At 40.1% G+C, this 22,072-nt stretch overlaps 2 gene segments (V, D, J or C); both read left to right on the top strand.

Moving 5' to 3' along the window:
* Positions 1-22,072, top strand: part of LOC123943474 — a 1,358,446-nt gene that overhangs the window by 29,632 nt on the left and 1,306,742 nt on the right.
* On the top strand, positions 1,687-10,251 carry LOC123943806. The segment is given in 4 exon segments: positions 1,687-1,779; positions 1,884-2,194; positions 8,554-8,561; positions 10,242-10,251. Coding segments are annotated over 3 exon segments (363 nt in total).

The following is a 22,072-nucleotide window of genomic DNA, read 5'->3' as shown; positions in this document are numbered from 1 at the left end:
ATGAAAAAAAAAACTGATCATAGATAGTGGGTAGGATGGTAAAGTTGTACTTTATATTTATAAGCATTGTTAAGTATATAGTGAATATTACATATGAATATATAAATAAAAATTTCTTTAAAACAAAAAAAAAATTAGAGCTACCGTATGAGCCTGCAATTGCACTGGAAAGAAATTTTAAAAGTAAATAATTTAAAAAAAAAATAGAACATTAAAAACATACAGTTGTAGTGAAAAAAAGGGCCATCTGTACCCCACTGTTCATAGCAGCAATGGCCACAGTCGCCAAACTGTGGAAAGAACCAAGATGCCCTTCAACGGACAAATGGATAAGAAGATGTGGTTCATATACACGATGGAGTATTATGCCTCCATCAGAAAGGATGAATACCAAACTTTTGTAGCAACGTGGACGGGACTGGAAGAGATTATGCTGAGTGAAATAAGTCAAGCAGAGAGTCAGTTATCCTATGGTTTCACTTTTTTGTGGAGCATAAGAAATAACACAAAGGGGGTGCCTGGGTGGCTCAGTCATTAAGCATCTGCCTTCAGCTCAGTTCATGATTCCAGGATCCTGGGATCAAGCCCCTCATCGGGCTCCCTGCTCAGCCAGAAGCCTGCTTCTCCCTCTCTCACTCCCTCTGTTTTTGTTCCCTCTCTCATTGTGTCTATCTCTGCCAAATAAATAAATAAATAACTTTTTAAAAAGTGAAAGAAAGAACACAGAGGACATGGGGAGCTATAGAGGAGAAAGGAGTTGGGAGAGTTTGGAGGGGGAGATGAACCATGAGAGACTGTGGACTTTGACGAACTAACAGAGTTTTGGAGGGGTGAGGGGTGGGAGGTTGTGTGAAACTGATGGTGTTATTGTAGATAACCATGCATATTGCATGGACCACTCGTTGTGGTGCAGAAGCAATGAATTCTTAACACTGAAAGGACATTTTAAAAAATAAATAAAAATTTTAAGAAAAGAAAGAAAGAAAGTAAACAGGCAACTAAACCACCTGGAGTCACCACACTCCAATTTCAAGCTAGATTACAAAGCTGCTGTCATCAAAACTGTATGGTGCTGGCATAAAAACAGGCACATAGGACAATGCGAAGCAAAAGTGAGCTTGGAACCTGATAGTCCTGGTAATTTTGCAAAGTTTATTCATTCATATATTAAAAGTATATTTAAACTTGACTCTGATAAAATTCCTAAGTCTGAATGGGAATTTATATTATTGATGTCCTGTTCCAACGTTTCCTACCAATAAATGCATTTTTTAAAGATTTTTATTTTTTGGACAGAGAGAGAGAGATCCCAAGTAGTCAGAGAGGCAGGCAGAGAGAGGGGGGTGAAGCAGACTCCCCATCCCAACAGAAAGCCCATTGGGGAGGGTTCGATCCCAGAAATCCAGGATCATGACCTAAGCCAAAGACAGAGGCTTTAACCCACTGAGATGCCCAGGCACCAAATAAATGCATTTTTTAAAGAAACAAAAAAAAAAGGAATACTGTATATTGTCAAAGTGCCATCTAACCAAAGTGATTCACAAACAATGCAATCTTTGTTTTTAACATGTAAAGAATTGAACCTACGTCTGGAACTAACTATATACTCAGAGGACATGCAAATAGGGTCTTCCCTCTACTAAATAAAACAGCGCAGCCCAGAGAGGAGTCCCAGCCCTGGGATTTCCAGGTGTCCTCATTCACTGATCAGGACAGAACACAGAGAACTCACGATGGAGTTTGTGCTTGGCTGGGTTTTCCTTGTTGTTCTTTTAAATGGTAATTTCTGGGAAAACAAGAGACATTGAGTATGTGAGTGGATATGAGTGAGAGAAACCATGGGTGTGTGATGGATTCCTGACTGTGATGTCTTGTGTCTGCAGGTGCCCAGTGTGAGGTGCAGCTGGTGGAGTCTGGGGGAGACCTGGTGAAGCCTGGGGGGGCTCTGAGACTCTCCTGTGCAGCCTCTGGATTCACCTTCAGTAGCTATGCCATGAGCTGGGTCCGCCAGGCTCCAGGGAAGGGGCTGCAGTGGGTCTCATGGATTAGATATGATGGAAGTAGCATATACTATGCAGACTCTGTGAAGGGCCGATTCACCATCTCCAGAGACAACGGCAAGAACACGCTGTATCTGCAGATGAACAGCCTGAGAACCGAGGACACGGCCGTGTATTACTGTGCAAAAGACACAGTGAGGGTACATCAGTGTCAGCCCAGACATAAATCTCAAACTACAAGAATAACAGACCAGCAGAGGGTGCACACTTCTCACCAGATCTGTCTTTAATCCCAGGAGCAGGTGCAGATGGAGTCTATTGCATATTTCCTTTCAGGGTCTGGGGTTTCCTCTCCATAGAGCAGTTTCCCCAAGGGAGCCTCCTCGACATTATTCTGTGCTTACCTATTCACTCTCTGACTTAGAAACTTAGTTGTAACAGGAAGACAAATATACTTACATGCAAAAAAAAAGTCATTTACATTAGTTTACTCTTAACTTAAATACCAAAAAATTACAAATATCCTGATGCAGGTCAACAAAACCTTCATAAGAATTTCAGTGGCACTCACTGTGGATCACAAGAACCTCCAGCAGAGCCAGAAGACCACACACACACACACACACACACACTCACACACACAAACACACACACACAGAGACACGAGTATAAAACCTCCACTGACAAAATAAAATTAAATTTAAGAAAAGGGTAGAAAACCATTATCACCATCCTGTCATTTCTCTGCAGCAAAGGTGGTCCTAAGACAGAAATACACACCATGCAGGAGCACCTCAAGCTGCAAGAAAAGTCTCAAATAAACAACCTAACATTACACCTAAAGGTGCTAGAGAAAGAGCAACTGAATCCTAAATATAGCAGAAGGAAGGAAATAGCAAGATTAGAATAGAAAGTGATTATATAGAAACTAAGAAACACAGAACAGATCAAAGAAACCAGGGTCTGCATACTTTTTTTCTAATTCAATTAGCCAAGGTATAGTACATCATTGGCTTTTTTTTTTTTATATGAAAGATTTTTTTTTTTTTTTACTTTTTGATGTGTTGAAAACGAATAGGTTTTTTAACTTTGAATATATGTTAATTTTTTTTCCATTTTATTTATTTTTTCAGCGTAACAGTATTCATTCTTTTTGCACAACACCCAGTGCTCCATGCAAAACGTGCCCTCCCCATTACCCACCACCTGTTCCCCCAACCTCCCACCCCTGACCCTTCAAAACCCTCAGGTTGTTTTTCAGAGTCCATAGACCTGTACCCCTGGGGATAAAAATACATCATTGGCTTTTGATATAATATTCAACGTTCCATCTGTTCAGTATAAAATGCTGTGCTCATCATATCACGTGATACTTTGGGGGAAAAAAACACAATACACCTGAGCATCCTCTACCTAAATTTACCAAAATGAAAGAGAAAGGGCCCAAATAAATCACAACGAAGTCTATCTGGTCCAGTGTGCCATTCAAAGCCCTCATTTCCTTGGTGCACGAACAATGAATTCTGGAACACTGAAAAGAAATTTTTTAAAAAACATGAAAAAAAGCCTTTATTCTTTTTAATGTTCACATAGCCAACATATCGTACATCGTCAGTTTCTGATGTAGTTTTCAAAGATTCATTAGTTGTGTATAACACCAAGTGCTCATCATATCACCTGCCCTCTTTAATCCCCATCACCTGGCTACCCCATCCCCCACCACCCTCACTTCTGTAATCCTTGTTTCTTTCCCAGAATCCAGAGTCTCTCATGGTTTGTCTCCCTCCCTGATTTTTTTTTTATTTTTCCGTGTTTCAAGAGTCACTGTTTATGCAACACACCCAGTGCTCCATGCCATACGTGTCCTCCTTGATACCCACCACCATGATCACCCAACCCTCCACCACCTCCACTCCAAAACCCTCAGTTTATTTCTCAGAGTACACAGTCGCTCCTGCTTCATATCCCCCTCCACTTTACCACAATTCGGTTTTCCTTTAATCTCCCAATGTCCTCTATGTTATTCCTTATGCTCCACAAGTAAGTAAAACTGTATGATAATTGACTTTATCTGTGGTCCTCCTCATTATTCCTTAAGTTCCACATAGAGTGAAACCATAGGATAATTATCTTTCTCTGCTTGACTTATTCTACTTGACATAACACCCTCCGGTTCCACCCATGTCGATGAAATGGTAGGTATTCATCCTTTCTGATGACTGAGTAATATTCCATTGTATGTTTGGACCATATCTTCTTTATCCATTCATATATGGAAGGACATCTTAGCTCCTTCCACAGTTTCACTATAGTGGACATTAATCCTATGAACATTGGGGTTCATGTGCCCCCTTTTTAACTACATCTGTATCTTTGGGGTAAATACCCAGTAGTGCAATTGCTGAGTCATAGGGTAGTTCTATTTATAAGCTTTTGAGGAATCTAGACACTGTTTTCCAAGGTGGCTGTATCAACTTGCATTCCCACCAACAGCGTAAGAGGGCTCCCTTTCTCCACATCCTCCCCAACATTTGTTGTTCCCGGTCTTGTTAATTTTATTCTTTCTAAATCATGAAAGGTTATGACTTATTGTGGATTTGATTTATATTTCCATTGTGGCAATAGATGTGGAGAATTTTTTCATGTGTGTGTTGGCCATTTGTATGTCTCTCTGGAGAAGTGTATATTCATGCCTTCTCCATATTTTCGGACCACATTATTTGTTTTTAGGGTGTTCAGTCTGGTAAGTTCTTTATAGATCTTGGATATCAAACCTTTTTCTGTAGTGTCATTTGTAAATATCTTCTCCCATCATAGGATGCCTTTTAGTTTTGTTGACTGTTTCCTTTGCATTGCAGAAGATTTGTATCTTGGTGAAGTCCCAAAATTCCTTTCACTTTCTCCTTTCCTTGCTTTTAGAGACACATCTTGAAAGAAGTTCTTGCAGTTGAGGATCTAAGAGGCTACTGCCTGTCTTCTTCTCTCAGAGGTTGATGCAATCCTTTGCGTAATGGGTCTCTGAACTAACCAGGAAACACACCCTAGTATCCAGCCAGAGTGTCGCTGATAATGTCCACATCACAAACACCTGTTACCCCCACATGCCTATGCTGTAGACGGGTAGAGAGCTTGCTTGCATTGAGATCAGAAAGGAAGGACTTGGGAGAGTGCAACTTGATAAGAGGCTGAGGGAATTTCTGACCAAAGCTTAAAGCATCAGAAGGTTTCTCTTGAATTCTCAAGGTAAAGTGTGGTAAGAACAAATGATATGAAGACATAATCATTAATCAGTATGAAGCAGAACTGAAAATTTTGGAAATTCTCACCCGGTTCCTACTGGAAGGGAGGAGAGATCTTGTTCCAGAGAAATCAGAAAGGATGTGGAAATATTTGATGAGGGGTGGTTATGGGTTGACCATCTCAGCACAACCCCAGAGCTCCTCGTCAAGGCCCTGAGAGCAGTACGAGCCTCTAAGGAGAAGCCTGGACCTACTGTCCACAACATTTTGGAGATCAATGGGACTAACCCTCTCCCACCATAGGTTGGGTGAGGGGGCCTGGATGTGCTGCATGACTTGACATTGAACTTCAATCTTTCATAACTCTGATGGAATTCATTTCTACGGTTTAAACCCTACCCAGGCAGTGGTATTTTTCACAGACGCCTGATCATTCGAAGCTATCCTATGACAACATCTCTGGTGGGTCTGAGAAGAGCTGGTGACTTCCAGTTGTTCAGCTTATGGGCAAACTACAGACTTCCAGGCTTTGACAGATCTGGCCAGAAACCATATTCCTCATGTCCCACATGAATAATGGGGATTTGGTTTGTTGTTACATATTTAGTACTTTAGAGGGCACATATTGCATGGACCACTGGGTGTGGTGCAAAAACAATTAATACTGTTACACTGAAAATAAATAAAATATAAATAAATAAATAAGTAAAATTTTAAAAAGGAAGTATAGTTAGAAAAAAAAAAGTCATGATCATCTAACTAAAATGATTTAGTTAATGAAAGATATCTCATTAAATGGTGAGTGCTTCTCCAAAAGAAAAGGGTTTTTTCATTTAATTTAAATTCACTTAATTAACATATAGTGTATCATTAGTTTTGGAGTAAAGTTCAGCTACTCGTCGGTTGCATATTACACCTAGAGCTCATTACATCACACAGCATGCTTCATGTCCATCACCCACTTACCCCAGGCACCAGCCCCTCACCTCTAGCAACCCTCAGTGTGTTTCCTAGACTTAAGAGTCTCTCATGGTTTGTCTCACTCCCTGATTTCGTCTTATTTTATTTTCCCCTCCCTTCCCCCATAATCGTGTTTGGTTTCTTAAATTCCACATATGAGTGAAATTATATGATAATTGTCTCTGCCTAGGTCGACTTATTTCACTCTAGCATAATACCTTCTAGTTCCATTATTATCTATGCAAATTTTTATGGAGAAATAAATTCCATTGTTTACATATGCCTCATCTTCTTTATCCATGAAAATAATGATACAGGATCATGGAACCTTGTTCATGGCTTCCAAGGAAATGGTTTAGTCACTTACCATTTAATGAGACATCTTTCATTAACTAAATCATTTTTAGTTTGATGATAATGACTTTTTTTTTCTACCTATACTTCCTTTTTTAAATTTTACTTATTTATTATTTATTTATTTATTTTCAGTGTAACAGTATTCATTGTTTTTGCACCACACCCAGTGGTCCATGCAATACGTGCCCTCTCTATTACCAACCACCTGTTGCCCCAGCCTCCCACCCTGCCCCTTCAAAACCCTTAGGGTGTTTTTTGTTTTTTGTTTTTAATTTTCAGCATAACAGTACTCATTGTTTCTGCACCACACCCAGGGTTCCATGCAGTACCTGCCCTCCCTATTACCCACCACCTGGTTCCACAACCTCCCAATCCCCGCCCCTTCAAAACCATCAGGTTGTTTTTCAGAGTCCATAGTCTCTCATGGTTCACCTTCCCTTCCAATTTCCCTCCACTCCCTTCTCCTCCCCATCTCCCCATATCCTCAATGTTCTTTGTTATCCTCCACAAATAAGTGAAACCATATGATACTTGACTCTCTCTGCTTGACTTATTTCGCTCAGTATAATCTCTTCCAGTCCCGTCCATGTTGCTACAAAAGTTGGGTATTAATCCTTTCTTTTTTTAAATATTGTATTTATTTGACAGAAAGAAATCACAACTAGGCAGAGAGGCAGGCAGAGAGAGAGGAGCAAGCAGGCTCCCCATGGAGTAGAGAGCCCTATGCAGGGCTTGATCCCAGGACCCTGGGATCATGACCTGAGCCGAAGGCAGAGGGTTTAACACACTGAGCCACCCAGGCACCCCGTATTCATCCTTTCTGGTGGAGGCATAATATTCCATCGTGTATTTGGACCACATCTTCCTTATTCACTCATCTGTTGAAGGGCATCTTGGTTCTTTCCACAGTTTGGCGACTGTGGCCATTGCTGCAGTAAACATTGGGGTACAGATGGCCCTTCTTTTCACTACATCTGTATCTTTGGTGTAAATACCCAGTAGTGCAATTGCAGTGTCATAGAGAAGCTCTATTTTTAATTGCTTGATGAATCTCCACACTGTTCTCCAAAGTGGCTGCACCAACTTGCATTCCCACCAACAGTGGAAGAGGGTTCCCCTTTCTCCACATCCTCTCCAACACATGTTGTTTCCTGTCTTGCTAAGTGTGGCCATTCTAACTGGTGTAAGGTGGTTTCTCAATGTGGTTTTAATTTGAATCTCCCTGAAGGTTAGTGATGATGAATATTTTTTCATGTGTATGATAGCCATTTGTATGTCTTCATTGGAGAAGTATCTGTTCATATCTTCTGGCCATTTTTTAAAAGATTTTATTTATTTATTTAAGAGAGAGACAGTGAGAGAGAGCATGAGAGGGGAGAAAGTCAGAGGGAGTAGCAGACTCTCCAAGGAGCAGGGAGCCCAATGTGGGACTCGATCCCAAGATTCTGGTATCATGACCTGAGCTGAAGGCAGTTGCTTAACCAACTGAGCCACCCAGGTGCCCCTCTTCTGCACATTTTTTGATATGATTATCTGTTTTGGGTGTGTTGAGTTCGAGGAGTTCTTTATAGATCCTGGATATCAACCTTTTGTCTGTACTGTCATTAGCAAATATCTTCTCCCATTCCATGGGTTGCCTTTTTGTTTTGTTGACTGTTTCCTTTGCTGTGCAGAAGCTTTTGATCTTGATGAAGTTCCAAAAGTTCATTTTTGCTTTTGATACCTTTTCCTTTGAAGACATATCTTGAAAGAAGTTGCTGTGGCTGAAATCGAGAAGGTTACTGCCTATGTTCTCCTCTATGATTCTGATGGATTCCTGTCCCAGGTTGAGGTCTTTTATCCATTTCGAGTTTATATTTGTGTACAGTGTAATAGAATGGTCGAGTTTCATTCTTCTACATATCGCTGTCCAGTTTTCCCAGCACCAATTATTGAAGAGACTGTCTTTTTTCCATTGAATATTTTTTCCTGTTTTGTCGAAGATTATTTGACCATAGAGTTGAGGGTCCATATCTGGGCTCTCCACTCTATTCCACTGGTCTATGTGTCCGTTTTTATGCCAGTACCATGCTGTCTTGGTGATCACAGCTTTGTAGTAAAGCCTGAAATCAGATAACGTGATGCTGATAGTTTTGTTTTTGTTTTTCAACATTTCCTTAGCAATTCAGGGTCTCTTCTGATTCCATACAAATTGTAGGATTATTTGCTTTAGCTCTTTCAAAAATACCAGTGGAATTTTGATCAGAATGCCATTAAAAGTATAGATTGCTCTAGGCAGTATAGACATTTTAACAATGTTTATTCTTCCAATCCAATAGCATGGAACGGTCTTCCATCTTTTTGTGTCTTCTTCAATTTCTTTCATGAGTGTTCTGTAGTTCCTCGAGTACAGGTCCTTTACCTGTTTGGTTAGGTTTATTCCCAGGTATCTTATGGTTCTTGGTGCTACAGTAAATGGAATCAATTCTCTAATTTGCCTTTCTGTATTTTCATTGTTAGTGTATTACAAAGCCACTGATTTCTGTACATTGACTTTGTATCCTGCCACGTTACTGAATTACTGTATGAGTTCTAGTAGTTTGGGGGTGGAGTCTTTGTGGTTTTCCATATAAAGAATCATGTCATCTGCAAAGAAAGAGAGTTTGACTTCTTCCTTGCCAATTTGGATACCTTTTATTTCTCTTTGTTGTGTGATTGCCGTTGCTAGAACTTCTTTTTTTTTCCATTTTATTTATTTTTAGAACTTCTAATAGTATGTTGAACAAGAGTGGTGAGAGTTTGCATCCTTGTCGTGTTCCTGATCTCAACAGGAAGGCTGCAAGCTTTTTCGCATTGAGGATGATATTTGCTGTGGGTCTTTCATAGATAGATTTTATGAAGTTCAGGAATGTTCCCTCTATCACTATACTTTGAAGTGTTCTGATCAGGAACGGATGCTGGATTTTGTCCAATACTTTTTCTGCATAAATTGAGAGGACCATGTGGTTTTTATCTCTTCTTTCATTGATTTGTTCTATCACTTTGATTGATTTACAAGTGTTGAACCATCCTTGTAACCCAGGAATGAATCCCACCTGGTCATGGTGGATAATCTTTTTAATGTGCTGTTGGGTAATGTTTGCTAGGATCTATATAAATGAAAAAAGTAAAAATAGAAAAAATAAGTATGTGTATTTATAAAAATTAAACCTACAAAAATGTAAGGAGCAAGTATATAAAAGTAAAGAAAGATGAATCAGAAAATAAGTAAAAATAAAAATAAAAAACTTAAGAATCAAAAGAAAGAAAGGTAAGCATACTTCCCCGGGAACTGAAAATGTTTCATATTTTATGATAATTAGACTTGGTGAGATGGAATTGTTCTGTGCATTTACTTGGGGAAGTGGCTGCTATCATTATTTTCAGGGTTTTTTTCCTCATGGAAAGGCACATCTTGGAAGCAGGGGACAGGGCTTGGTGTAAGCAGGTCTGCCCTCCGCTAGGTGCCAATATTTTGCTTCCTGATGGCATTGATGGGTAGGTTGAATATGGCATCTGATCTCTATGTTGAAATTTCACATACACCCCACTCTTAAGTGAGTCCTCACAGAAGGGCAGTCAACCCCTTTCTCTCCAATGTTTCCATCTGAAACCCATGTTCACCCTACCTGTGTCTGAGCTGCTGTATCTCAAGCACATGGTTGAGTTTCAAAACTTCTAAGGACTCCTATGATGTGGACCTATTTTATTCCTCCAGGGTAAAGTCTCATACCTTTTTCCATTTGCCCACGGGTCTCAGGAAAGAGGTCACATGGTCAGATTGTAGTTCAATGTTTATGGAAAATCAGAGCAGAAAGCCTGCACTTAGACTCACTGTTCAACCAGGATCGAGGCTCTTTGCCTAGCATCTGTGCATCATAATGGTGCCACACATCCTTCTTGTGACTCAGCAGACCTCAGACGCTGGAATTCTGCCACACTTTGCCACTTCAGCACCTTTATGCCGGCCACATCCCCACAGTAGCACACTTCTAAAAGTTCAGATTTTGTGCTCTGCTGCTACAATGCATTGTGGTAGCTTCCAGAAGCAGACTCCATCCCTGATGTCACCCTGACAGCTATAGATGTCCGAAGACAACTCTCTACACCTCCTACATTCCAAAAGGAGATCGATTTTGTATTTGAAGACTTGTAGGTTTTGTTCTGTCAGACCTCTGATTGACTTTGTGGCTGCTCAGAATGACTAGATGACTACCTAGCTATGTTCCAGAAATCCAAGCATAGAGATCCCATATCCTCTGTCATCCTAACTACCCCATCCCATATTTTCTTGTAGCAATGAGGGTGTGATAAATTCCTTCTTCTGTATATGCTAAAGCTCAAACTTGAAATCCGGTGTTTTATTTCAGAATATCCTAACTTATTTCTCTCTTTGATCTAATCCAGTTGTTTTATGGTTCAAATGATCTTGCAATGAGCAATCCCATTAAATATTATGCAATTATAATATTATTTTGCAGTAATGGTTGACATATGTTGTCCACCTACATAACCTCACTCACTCAGAGACTTAGAGAGAATGCACCTCCTGACAGTGAGCCAGGGGCTATGAGCAAGTTGTGAGGGGTGCTTCCCAAGGACAAGATTGTAGGAACATTACTAACATCACTCCATGTCTCCATGCAGTGAGCACAGGTGCATTTTGGATGGCATGGCCACTGTGCAGTCTTCTTGATGCACAAGATCCATCCAGGGATGGAAACTGGTGGATGTGGAGACAGAACAGAAGTCTTGTACTCATCTAGCAAGGTCAATGTGTCTGAGCTTAGAAAACAAAAACAGAGGTAGATCAGACCTGCAACCTGAAATTGAGTTGGAATTGAATTTCCCTGCTGAGTTTGTTGTCAAAAGTCCCTGTAAATCCTTCAAAGAGTTTGAAGGGTAGCTTTATTTATTTATTTATCTATCTATTTATTTATTTATTTATTGTTAATTAATTTATTATTTATTTACTCCTCTCTAATTAGGTTGAATTTACTGATTGAAAGTCAAAGGACTTGGAACACTGAAAAAAATAAAACATTTTAAAAAGAAAGTAAAAGAATCCATCAAAAAATTATCATATGGTTTCACTTATTTGTGGAGCATAACAAATAACATGGAGGACATGGGGTGATGGAGAGAAGGGAGTTGAGGGAAATTGGAAGGGGAGATGAACCATGAGAGACTATTGACTCTTAAAAACAACCTGAGGGTTTTGAAGGGGCGGGGATGGGAGGTTGAGGAACACGGTGGAGGGTAAGAGAGAGGGCACGTATTGCATGGAGCACTGTGTGTGGTGAAAAAACATTGAGTACTCTTACGCTGAAAATAAATAAAAAAACTCACAGTGGACAGGCAGACTGATTTTGGTAGTTTAGTAGGGATGTGGTGCATGAATCCTTTTTATATGTCCCCACAGCAGAATGCAATGGGGCAGAGACTAGAATTGGAGGAAATATTCCTAAATGTGGCCTCACAAGGACCCATGTCACAGGGAGATCAGACATGTGCTCTTGAGTCCATTGACCACTAGCCATCAGTGCCAGTGGGAGTATCTTTGGACAACAGTACATGCATCTCTGAGACATTGTGTAATTTACTTTAAGGATGCTCTTTTCTGAACCTTTCCAGAGACTGTGGATATGATGATCATGTAGTATCTGACTCTGAACCACACCATGTACCATTACCCCATCATGACAGCTGACAGGTGTGAACCTCAACCATTGGATATAAAGCTGATATCACCCAGGATGGAAAGACAAATCAAGAAGACTTTCATCTGCAGGAAGGGATGGAGGCTTTGCTTCAGGAATGACTTCACAACGTGGGAAAGTGCACATACAAGAAATAAAACATATGCACATGCCGTGGAGGGTGGACATGGGATTAAGTCCATCTACCTGTGTTCTATGGGACCCTGAAGACTGGTTTCTCACAATGTACCACCTCCCAGATACACCAGGACTTTGTTGCTGATGATGATACATGGGAAGGAAATATTCTGACTCTATTTCTGAGTTTCGTTTCAAGTACTGAATCAATGTTGTAACTAATTTGTCTCTACATTGCACCGTGCTACAACAGAACATTTAACTAACAGGCTTTGATACCTCCTGGTGACACCAAAGAGGTGAGAGACTGCAGATGATCTGATGGAAGTGACAGCCAGACTGCCTCCAGTACCTTGATGTAAAATCAACTTTATGGCACATCCAAATGCCAGGTAACCCCCATCATGGTTGGACATATTGGCAGCATTCCCAAAGGTGACAAGCAGACCCAAACAGAGACTGGGAGAAGGGAAAGATTCTTCTTTTTTTATAATTTCTTATTTTTTTATAAACATATAATGTATTTTTATCCCCAGAGGTACAGGTCTGTGAATCGCCAGGATTACACACGTCACAACACTCATTATAGCACATACCCTCCCCAATGTCCATAACCCCCCTCCCTGTCTCCCAACCTCCCCTCCCCCCAGCAATCCTCAGTTTGTTTTGTGAAATTAAGAGTCACTTATGGTTTGTCTCCCTCCCAATCCCATCTTGTTTCATTTGGTGTTCTCCTATCCCCCTAACCCCTCATGTTGCATCTCCACGTCCTCATATCAGGGAGATCATATCATAGTTGTCTTTCTCCAATTGACTTATTTCACCTAGCATGATACCCTTTAGTTCCAACCACGTCATTGCAAATGGCAAGATTTCATTTCTTTTGATGGCTGCATAGTATTCCATTGTGTGTGTGTGTATATATATATATATATATATATATATATATATATATATATATACCAATTCTTCTTTATCCATTCATCTGTTGATGGACATCTAGGTTCTTTCCATAGTTTGGCTATTGTAGACATTGCTGCTATAAACCTTCGGGTGCATGTGCCCCTTAGGATCACTACATTAGTATCATTAGGGTAAATACCCAGGAGTTCAATTGCTGGGTCATAGGGTAGTTGTATTTTGAACATTTTGAGGAACCTCCATGCTGTTTTCCAGAGTGGTTGCACCAGCTTGCAATTCCACCAAAAGTGTAGGAGGGTTCCCTTTTCTCCACATCCTCACCAGCATCTGTCATTTCCTGACTTGTTAATTTTAGCCATTCTGACTGGTGTGAGGTGATATCTCATTGTGATTTTGATTTGTATTTCCCTGATGCCAAGTGATGTGGAGCACTTTTTCATGTGTCTGTTGGCCATCTGGATGTCTTCTTTGCAGAAATGTCTGTTCATGTTCTTTGCCCATTTCTTGATTGGATTGTTTGTTCTTTGGGTGTTGAGTTTGCTAAGTTCCTTATACACTTTGGATACTAGCACTTTATCTGATATGTCGTTTGCAAATATCTTCTCCCATTCTCTCAGTAGTCTTTTGGTTTAGTTAACTGTTTCCTTTGCTGTGCAAAAGGTTTTGATCTTGATGAAATCCCAATAGTTCATTTTTGCCCTTGCTTCCCTTGCCTTTGCCGATATTCCTAGGAAGATGTTGCTGCGGCTGAGGTCGAAGAGGTTGCTGTCTGCATTCTCCTCAAGGAATTGGACTGATTCCTTTCTCACATTGAGGTCCTTCATCCATTTTGAGTCTATTTTCATGTGTGGTGTAAGAAAGTGGTCCAATTTCATTTTTTTGCATGTGGCTGTCCAATTTTCCCAGCACCATTTATTGAAGAGGCTGTCTTTTTTCCATTGGACATTCTTTCCTGCTTTGTCGAAGATCAGTTGACCATAGAGTTGAGGGTCGATGTCTGGGCTCTCTATTCTGTTCCACTGATCTATGTGTCTGTTTTTGTGCCAGTACCATGCTGTCTTGATGATGACAGCTTTGTAAGAGAGCTTGAAGTCCGGAATTGTGATGCTACCAACTTTGGCTTTGTTCTTCAATATTCCTTTGGTTATTTGAGGTCTTTTCTGGTTCCATATAAATTTTAGGGTTATTTGTTCCATTTCTTTGAAAAAAATGGATGGTATTTTGATAGGGATTGCATTAAATGTGTAGATTGCTTTACGTAGCATAGACATTTTCACAATATTTATTCTTCCAATCCAGGAGCATAGAACATTTTTACATTTCTTTGTGTCTTCCTCAATTTCTTTCATGAGTACTTTATAGTTTTCTGAGTATAGATTCTTCGCCTCTTCTGTTAGGTTTATTCCTAGGTATATTATACTTTGGGTGCAATTATAATTGGGATTGACTAATTAATTTCTCTTTCTTCTGTCTTGTTTTTGGTGTAGAGAAATGCAACTGAATTCTGTGCATTGATTTTATATCCTGACACTTTGCTGAATTCCTGTACAAGTTCTAGCAGTTTTGGAGTGGAGGCTTTTGGGTTTTCCACATATAGTATCATAACATCTGCGAAGAGTGATAGTGTGACATCTTCTTTGCCTATTTGGATGCCTTTAATTTCCTTTTGTTGTCTGATTGCTGAGGCTAGGACTTCTAGTACTCTGTTGAATAGCAGTGGTGTTAATGGACATCCCTGCTCTTTTTCTGACATTAACGGAAAAGCTTTCAGTTTTTCACCATTGAGAATGATATTTGCGGTGGGTTTTTCATAGATGGCTTTGATAATATTGAGGTATGTGCCCTCTATCCCTACACATTGAAGAGTTTTGATCAGGAAGGGATGCTGTACTTTGTCAAATGCTTTCTCAGCATCTATTCAGAGTATCATATGGTTCTTGTTCTTTCTTTTATTAATGTGCTGTATCACATTGATTGATTTGCAGATGTTGAACCAAGCTTGCAGCCCTGGAATAAATCCCACTTGATCGTGGTGAATAATCCTTTTAATGTACTGTTGAATCCCATTGGCTAGTATTTTGGTGAGAATTTTTGCATCTGTGTTCATCAAGGATATTGGTCTGTACTTCTCTTTTTTGGTGGGATCCTTGCCTGGTTTGGGGATCAAGGTGATGCTGGCTTCATAAAATGAGTTTGGATGTTTTCCTTCCATTTCTATTTTTTGAAACAGTTTCAGGAGAATAGGAATTAGTTCTTCTTTAAATGTTTGTTAGAATTCCCCTGGGAAGCTGTCTGGCCCTGGGCTTTTGTTTGTCTGGAGATTTTTGATGACTGTTTCAATCTCCTTACTGGTTATGGGCCTGTTCGTGTTTTCTATTTCTTCCTGGTTCAGTTGTGGTTGTTTATATGTCTCTAGGAATCCATCCATTTCTTCCAGATTGTCAAATTTTTTTTTTGTCGTAGAGTTGCTCATAGTATGTTCTTATAATTGTCTGTATTTCTTTGGTGTTAGTTGTGATCTCTCCTCTCATTCATGATTTTATTTATTTGGGTCCTTTCTCTTTTCTTTTTGATAAGTCTGGCCATGGGTGTATAATTCTTATTGATTCTTTCAAAGAACCAGCTCCTAGTTTTGGTGATTTATTCTATTTTTTGTTGTTGTTGTTTCTATGTCATTGATTTCTGCTCTGATCTTTATGAATTCTCTTCTCCTGCTGGGTTTAGGGTTTCTTTCTTGTTCTTTCTCCAGCTCCTTTAGGCGTAGGGTTAGGTTGTGTACTTGAGACCTTTCTTGTGTCTTGAGAAAGGCTTTTACTGCTATATATTTTCTTCTCAGGACTGCCTTTGCTGTGTCCCACAGATTTTGAATCGTTGTGTTTTCATTATCATTTGGTTCCATGAATTTTTTCAATTCTTCTTTATTTTCCTGGTTGACCCATTCATTCGTTAGAAGGATGCTGTTTAGTCTCCATGTATTTGGGTTCTTTCCAAATTTCCTCTTGTGATTGAGTTCTAGCTTCAGAGCATTTTGGTCTGAAAATATGCAGGAAATAATCCTAATCTTTTGATACCGGTTGAGACCTGATTTAGGACCCAGGATGTGATCTATTCTGGAGAATGTTCCATGTGCACTAGAGAAGAATGTGTATTCTGTTGCTTTGGGATGAAATGTTCTGAATATATCTGTGATGTCCATCTGGTCCAGTGTGTCATTTAAGGCCTTTATTTCCATGTTGAGCTTTTGCTTGGATGATCTGTCCATTTCAGTGAGGGGAGTGTTAAAGTCCCCTACTATTATTGTACTATTGTTGATGTGTTTCTTTGATTTTGTTATTAATTGGTTTATATAGTTGGCTGCTCCCACGTTAGGGGCATAGATATTTAAAATTGTTAGATCTTCTTGTTGGACAGACCCTTTGAGTATGATATAGTGTCCTTCCTCATCTCTAGTTATAGGCTTTGGCTTCAAATCTAATTGATCTGATATAAGGATTAATACCCCATCTTTCTTCTGTTGTCCTTTAGCATGGTAAATTGTTTTCCACCCCCTCACCTTAAATCTGGAGGTTTCTTTGAGTCTAAAATGAGTTTCTTGTAGGCAACATATAGATGGTTTTGTTTTTTTAATCCATTCTGATACCCTGTGTCTTTTGATTGGGGCATTTAGCCCATTAACATTCAGGGTAACTATTGAGAGATATGAATTTAGTGCCATTGTATTGCCTGTAAGGTGACTGTCACTGCATATTATCTCTGTTCCTTTCTAGTCTGTTACTTTTAGGCTCTCTCTTTCCTTTGAGGACCCCTTTCAATATTTTCTGTAGAGCTCATTTTGGAGTTTATAAATTCTTTCAGTTTTTGTTTGAATTGGTAGCTTTTTATCTCTTCTTCTATTTTCAATGATTGCCTAGCTGAATATAGTATTGTTGGCTGCATGTTTTTCTCATTTAGTGCTCTGAATATATCATGCCAGCTTTTTCTGTCCTGCCCGTTCTCTGTGGATAAATCTACTGCCAATCTAATATTTTTACCATTGTATGTTACAGACTTCTTTTCCCGGGCTGCTTTCAGGATTTTCTCTTTGTCACTAAGACTTGTAAATTTTACTACTAGGTGATGGGGTGTGGACCTATTCTTGTTGATTTTGAGGGGGGTTCTCTAAACCTCCTGGATTTTGATGCTTGTTCCCTTTGCCTTATTAGGGAAATTCTCTCCAATAATTCTCTCCAATATACCTTCTGCTCCCCTCTCTCTTTCTTCTTCTTCTGGAATCCCAATTATTCTAATGTTGTTTCGTCTTATGGTGTCACTTATCTCTCGAATTCTCCCCTCATGGTCCAGTAGCTGTTTGTCCCTCTTTTGCTCAGCTTCTTTATTCTCTGTCATTTGGTCTTCTATATCACTAATTCTCTTTTCTGCCTCATTTATCCTAGCAGTGAGAGCCTCCATTTTTTATTGTACCTCATTAATAGCTTTTTTTATTTCAACTTGGTTAGATTTTAGTTCCTTAATTTCTCCAGAAAGCCTTTTTATATCTCCAGAGAGGGTTTCTCTAATATCTTCCATGCCTTTTTCGAGCCAGGCTAAAACCTTCAGAATCGTCATTCTGAACTCTAGATCTGACATATTACCAATGTCTGTGTTGATTATGTCCCTAGCCTTTGGTACTGCCTCTTGTTCTTTTTTTTTTTTTTTTTTTTTTTTTTTTTTTTTTGTGGTGAATTTTTCTGCCTTGTCATTTTGTCCAGATAAGAGGATATGAAGGAGCAAATAAAATACTAAAAGGGTGGCAAAGACCCCAGAAAAATGCACTTTAACCAAATCAGAAGAGACCCCAAATTGTGGGGGGGAGAAAGGGGATAAAAAGAGGTTCAGACAAAAAAAAGAAAACTAATAAAGGAAAAATATAAAAAAGAAAGAAAAATATGTATATTAGATAAACTAGTCAAAAAACGTTAAAAAAGAAAAGGTTAAAAGTTTAAAAAAATTTAGCAGAAGAAGAAAAAAGTTGAAAAAAAATTGAATCAACTACAAGATGAAAGAATCATGGGGACTAAGACATGAGTTCCATGCTTTGGTTTCTCCCCTTCTGGAATTCCACTGCTGTCCTAGGTATTGAACCTGCTTTCCTTGGTAGATGAACTTTGTCCTGGTTGGATTTTTTGTTGACCTTCTGGGGGAGGGGCCTGTTGTAATGACTCTCAATGTCTTTGCCTGAGGAGGAATTGCACTGCCCTTACTGGGGGCAAGACTAAGTAATCCACTCAAGTTCACTTTCAGGAGCTTTTGTTCCCTGAACACTTTCCAGAGAGTTCCGGGCGATGGGAATGAAAATGGTGTCCTCCCAGTCTCCGGCCTGAAGGAGCCAAGAGCCCAGGGCCCCAGTCCTCATTGCACTCCCAGAGAACAGCACCCAATCACTCCCATATCCCCGGCCTCCAGCCACGCTCTGAGCTCACCCAGCCTGCGACTGGTTCAAGGTAACCCCGAGCTAAGAGCTCAGTCCTCAGCTGTGTCTCTGTAGCCAGCTTCCCTGTTCTAATACCTGCAAGCTCTGTGACACTTCGACACCCCCGATCCTTCTGTGACCCTGCGGGACCTGGGGCCACGCTGACCCCATGTGGGCTTCACCCCGGTTTAGCCTCTGGAGCAATGTCCCTCAGTGGAACAGACTTTTAAAAGTCCTGATTTAGTGCTCCATTGCTCCACAGCTTGCCGGAAGCCAGCGCCTCCCCCTGAGGTCTATCTTCCTGTCATTTTGGTTTCACTTCTCTGCCAGTCCTACCTTTCAGAAAGTGGTTGATTTTCTGTTTCTAGAATTGCTGTTCTTCTCTTTGATCTCCTGTTGGATTTGTAGGTGTTTGCAATGTTTAGATAAGCTATTGAGCTGATCTCCTGCTACCTGATGTAGTCTCAGCCTGCTACTTCTCCGCCATCTTGACTCCTCCCCATGAGAGAGATTCTTCTGAAGGTAACTTTGGGAGAAGAAGGAATGTCCCAACAGACCTTCTCCTGTCTCCCTGACCAGAATTGTCTCATTGACACAGAAACTCCGATCCCACATCAGAAATAAGATTCTGTCCACAGGCTGATATCATTGCCACATAAAATTAGACTCACCAACTCCCTTAATGGACAGGGATTTGAATTATATGTGGATTCTTTAGTCCATTGCTATAAATGATACCCTGGATTTCTGCTCCATGGTTAGCATCTAGTATAGTTATGGGCATCAAACTTTTCCAAAAATGCCTTAAACTTATGATATAAACATATTACACGTGTCCTTATAACATCTTCACAGAAACTTCCTAATATTAATTATGTTTTATTTATATTCCCATGATTGAAATTGAGCATGCAAAAACACCTATGTAAAGTAGAAACCAAACAGAGCAGAGAAACTCAAATATGATGCAAAATTATTACTCTGCATCTTGTTCAGGTTCATGGTTATTGTGGAAAGCATATAAATAATACATTTTCTGAGCTCCTCAGCTACATATCTAGTGGGAGAAGCAACTTCATTGTAATAACAGACACTGGAAACAATTCGACCCCCAAACAACTTCTTAAAAAAATAAAATCCGGCTATGTCCATTCTTTGGAAAGGTGCTAATTATTAAAACCAGTGATTCTTTTTTAAGGTCTATATTATATTAATTATACAAACATATTGTATTTTGGTAGTTTTTACTTTAAAAAGAAAGAAACATCTTTAAGAACTTAAATCTCACCTCCAACATGGATTTCTACGCTCCCACAGTACTTTTCCCGTCTGACATTAATCAGTCACATCTTATCTTGTGTTCCAACGAGGTTTACAGGTCTCCTCTCCATTAAACACTGGAGCAGCTCCAGTGGAGACCTGTTTATCAAGCAAAGCTCCACTTGTCAGGGAAACACTGTGGAGAACCTCTTGATAGAACAAAACAGAAGTGAGGTTTGGAACAACAGAGGATCCTTCCCAGAAATTGTGGGAATTCTAACAATCTACATATGTGCATGAGCTAGGCTTTGCAAAATGGATAAGCTAGAGTGACAGATGTATTTCTCAGGAAAAGTCAGTAAATTCCTATCAGATGATATGTTCATTGCTCAGGAAAATTCCAGAATGACCTCTGAGTGTACCAGGACAAGCTCCCTCGAGGATATGGCCTAAAAAGAGAAGACTCTGACATTCTCTGGTAGATAAAAGTGCAGATTTTGAGCTTCAGAACAAAGGGGAGGCTGCACCATACAGGAAGGTAATCCGACGTGGTCCTGAGAGAGAGAACCCAATTCTAGGCAGACCATCATGAGGAGACATAGATGGTCACTCAGAAGCAGAGGGACTCTGGGAAGAAGGAGGCAATGGATACCCATGTCTCAATTCTAAACTGCTTGCACTGAAGTAATGTAAACCCTCTGGACAGTCACACATGACCATGTCATCATGGTTCTGTCTGGAAGGGGTAGTTTGTAATGGAGAAAAAGAGGTAGAAATATCCTCCCCATCCATACTTCTCAAGGACAATATTTCCAGAAACCTCAGCATGAGGGCTACATTTGTTCTCCTACATGAATGAAGCAAAAATAAAAAGTGGGCAAATTAAATTACAAAAATTAAACCAGATGGAAATACATGAATGATAGTGATGCAAGAGAGAACTGTTAATACAAGATGCAGGGTGGGGATGAGAATGTTAGAGAGGATAGACAGACAGAAAGGACAAAAACATGGACAGAAGGAGAAACAGCAAAGCCAGAGATAATTAGGCACAGTGAACAAACCCTCCAGGAATCCAAAAGAGATACGAGGACTGGAGTGGAATGGCCCTTCTCACAGGATGAAGGAGGGAGACCCCGAACTCTGGGGCTGATAGCAGAGTGCCCTCCTTAACTACCTCTTTCTCTCACTCCATGGCCAATTAGTCAGGAAGGCTTGCCAGTTACAAGCTCAAGACACACTCAGAATCCAACCATTTCTCACCCCTTCACTGCTGCCACCCTGGACTGAGCTCCTATCAGTTTTTACTCGGACACCAGCAAAAATCTCCTCACCTTCCAGATTCCAAGCTCCCATGTCCCTATCCCACGCCTAACTAGTCTCCACACCAGAGTCAGACAGAAAATCCTTTACCATGTGGAGAAAGCGAGGATTGTTACTGGCTTATGGTCTGTCTTCCCTCCTCAAAGGTAAGCCCCATGAAAGCAAGCTCTTCTATTTATGTTCATTGCTGTATTCACAGAGACCAGGCAGGGCTACAGTTTGTGCAGTTAGAACCAAATAAATATTCGTTAATGAATTACACGAACAGTTACAGAACTGTACACTAGACTTCTGGGTAAATAATAAAGGATCTGCATTTTGTATTCATTTGTGTGTCTTCAGAATGGTCGGGATCTGGAAATCATGTCTTCTTTTCTTTTTTTTTTTTTTTTTTGTCATCATCACTGAGACTACAATGGCCTCTTCATAACGTTCACTGCATGAAATAATGGAAAGAATGCCTGATAGATTGACTACCTTATATGGTGACTAGAACTGGCCTGGGCAGAATATGGGTGCTGTTCTGTCCCCATACACAAGAACAGGTTATGTAAAGAGTAGAGTTCATAAGTAATGGCCAGTATCCATTCACTGCTGACAAGGAATGAAGGCTCCTGGTTTGAGGCAAAAAGCAGCTGCTGTTCCCAGGTGGTGACGGCAGCTCACAGCTGGGGTTAGCAGTGGAACTGAGTGGAGCATGTGGGAGTT

This window comes from Meles meles, chromosome 6 (assembly GCF_922984935.1).
Source record: "Meles meles chromosome 6, mMelMel3.1 paternal haplotype, whole genome shotgun sequence".
Taxonomy (NCBI): Eukaryota; Metazoa; Chordata; class Mammalia; order Carnivora; family Mustelidae; genus Meles; species Meles meles.
Note: the sequence above shows the minus strand (reverse complement) of the source record. Positions and strands in the feature narration are given on the sequence as shown.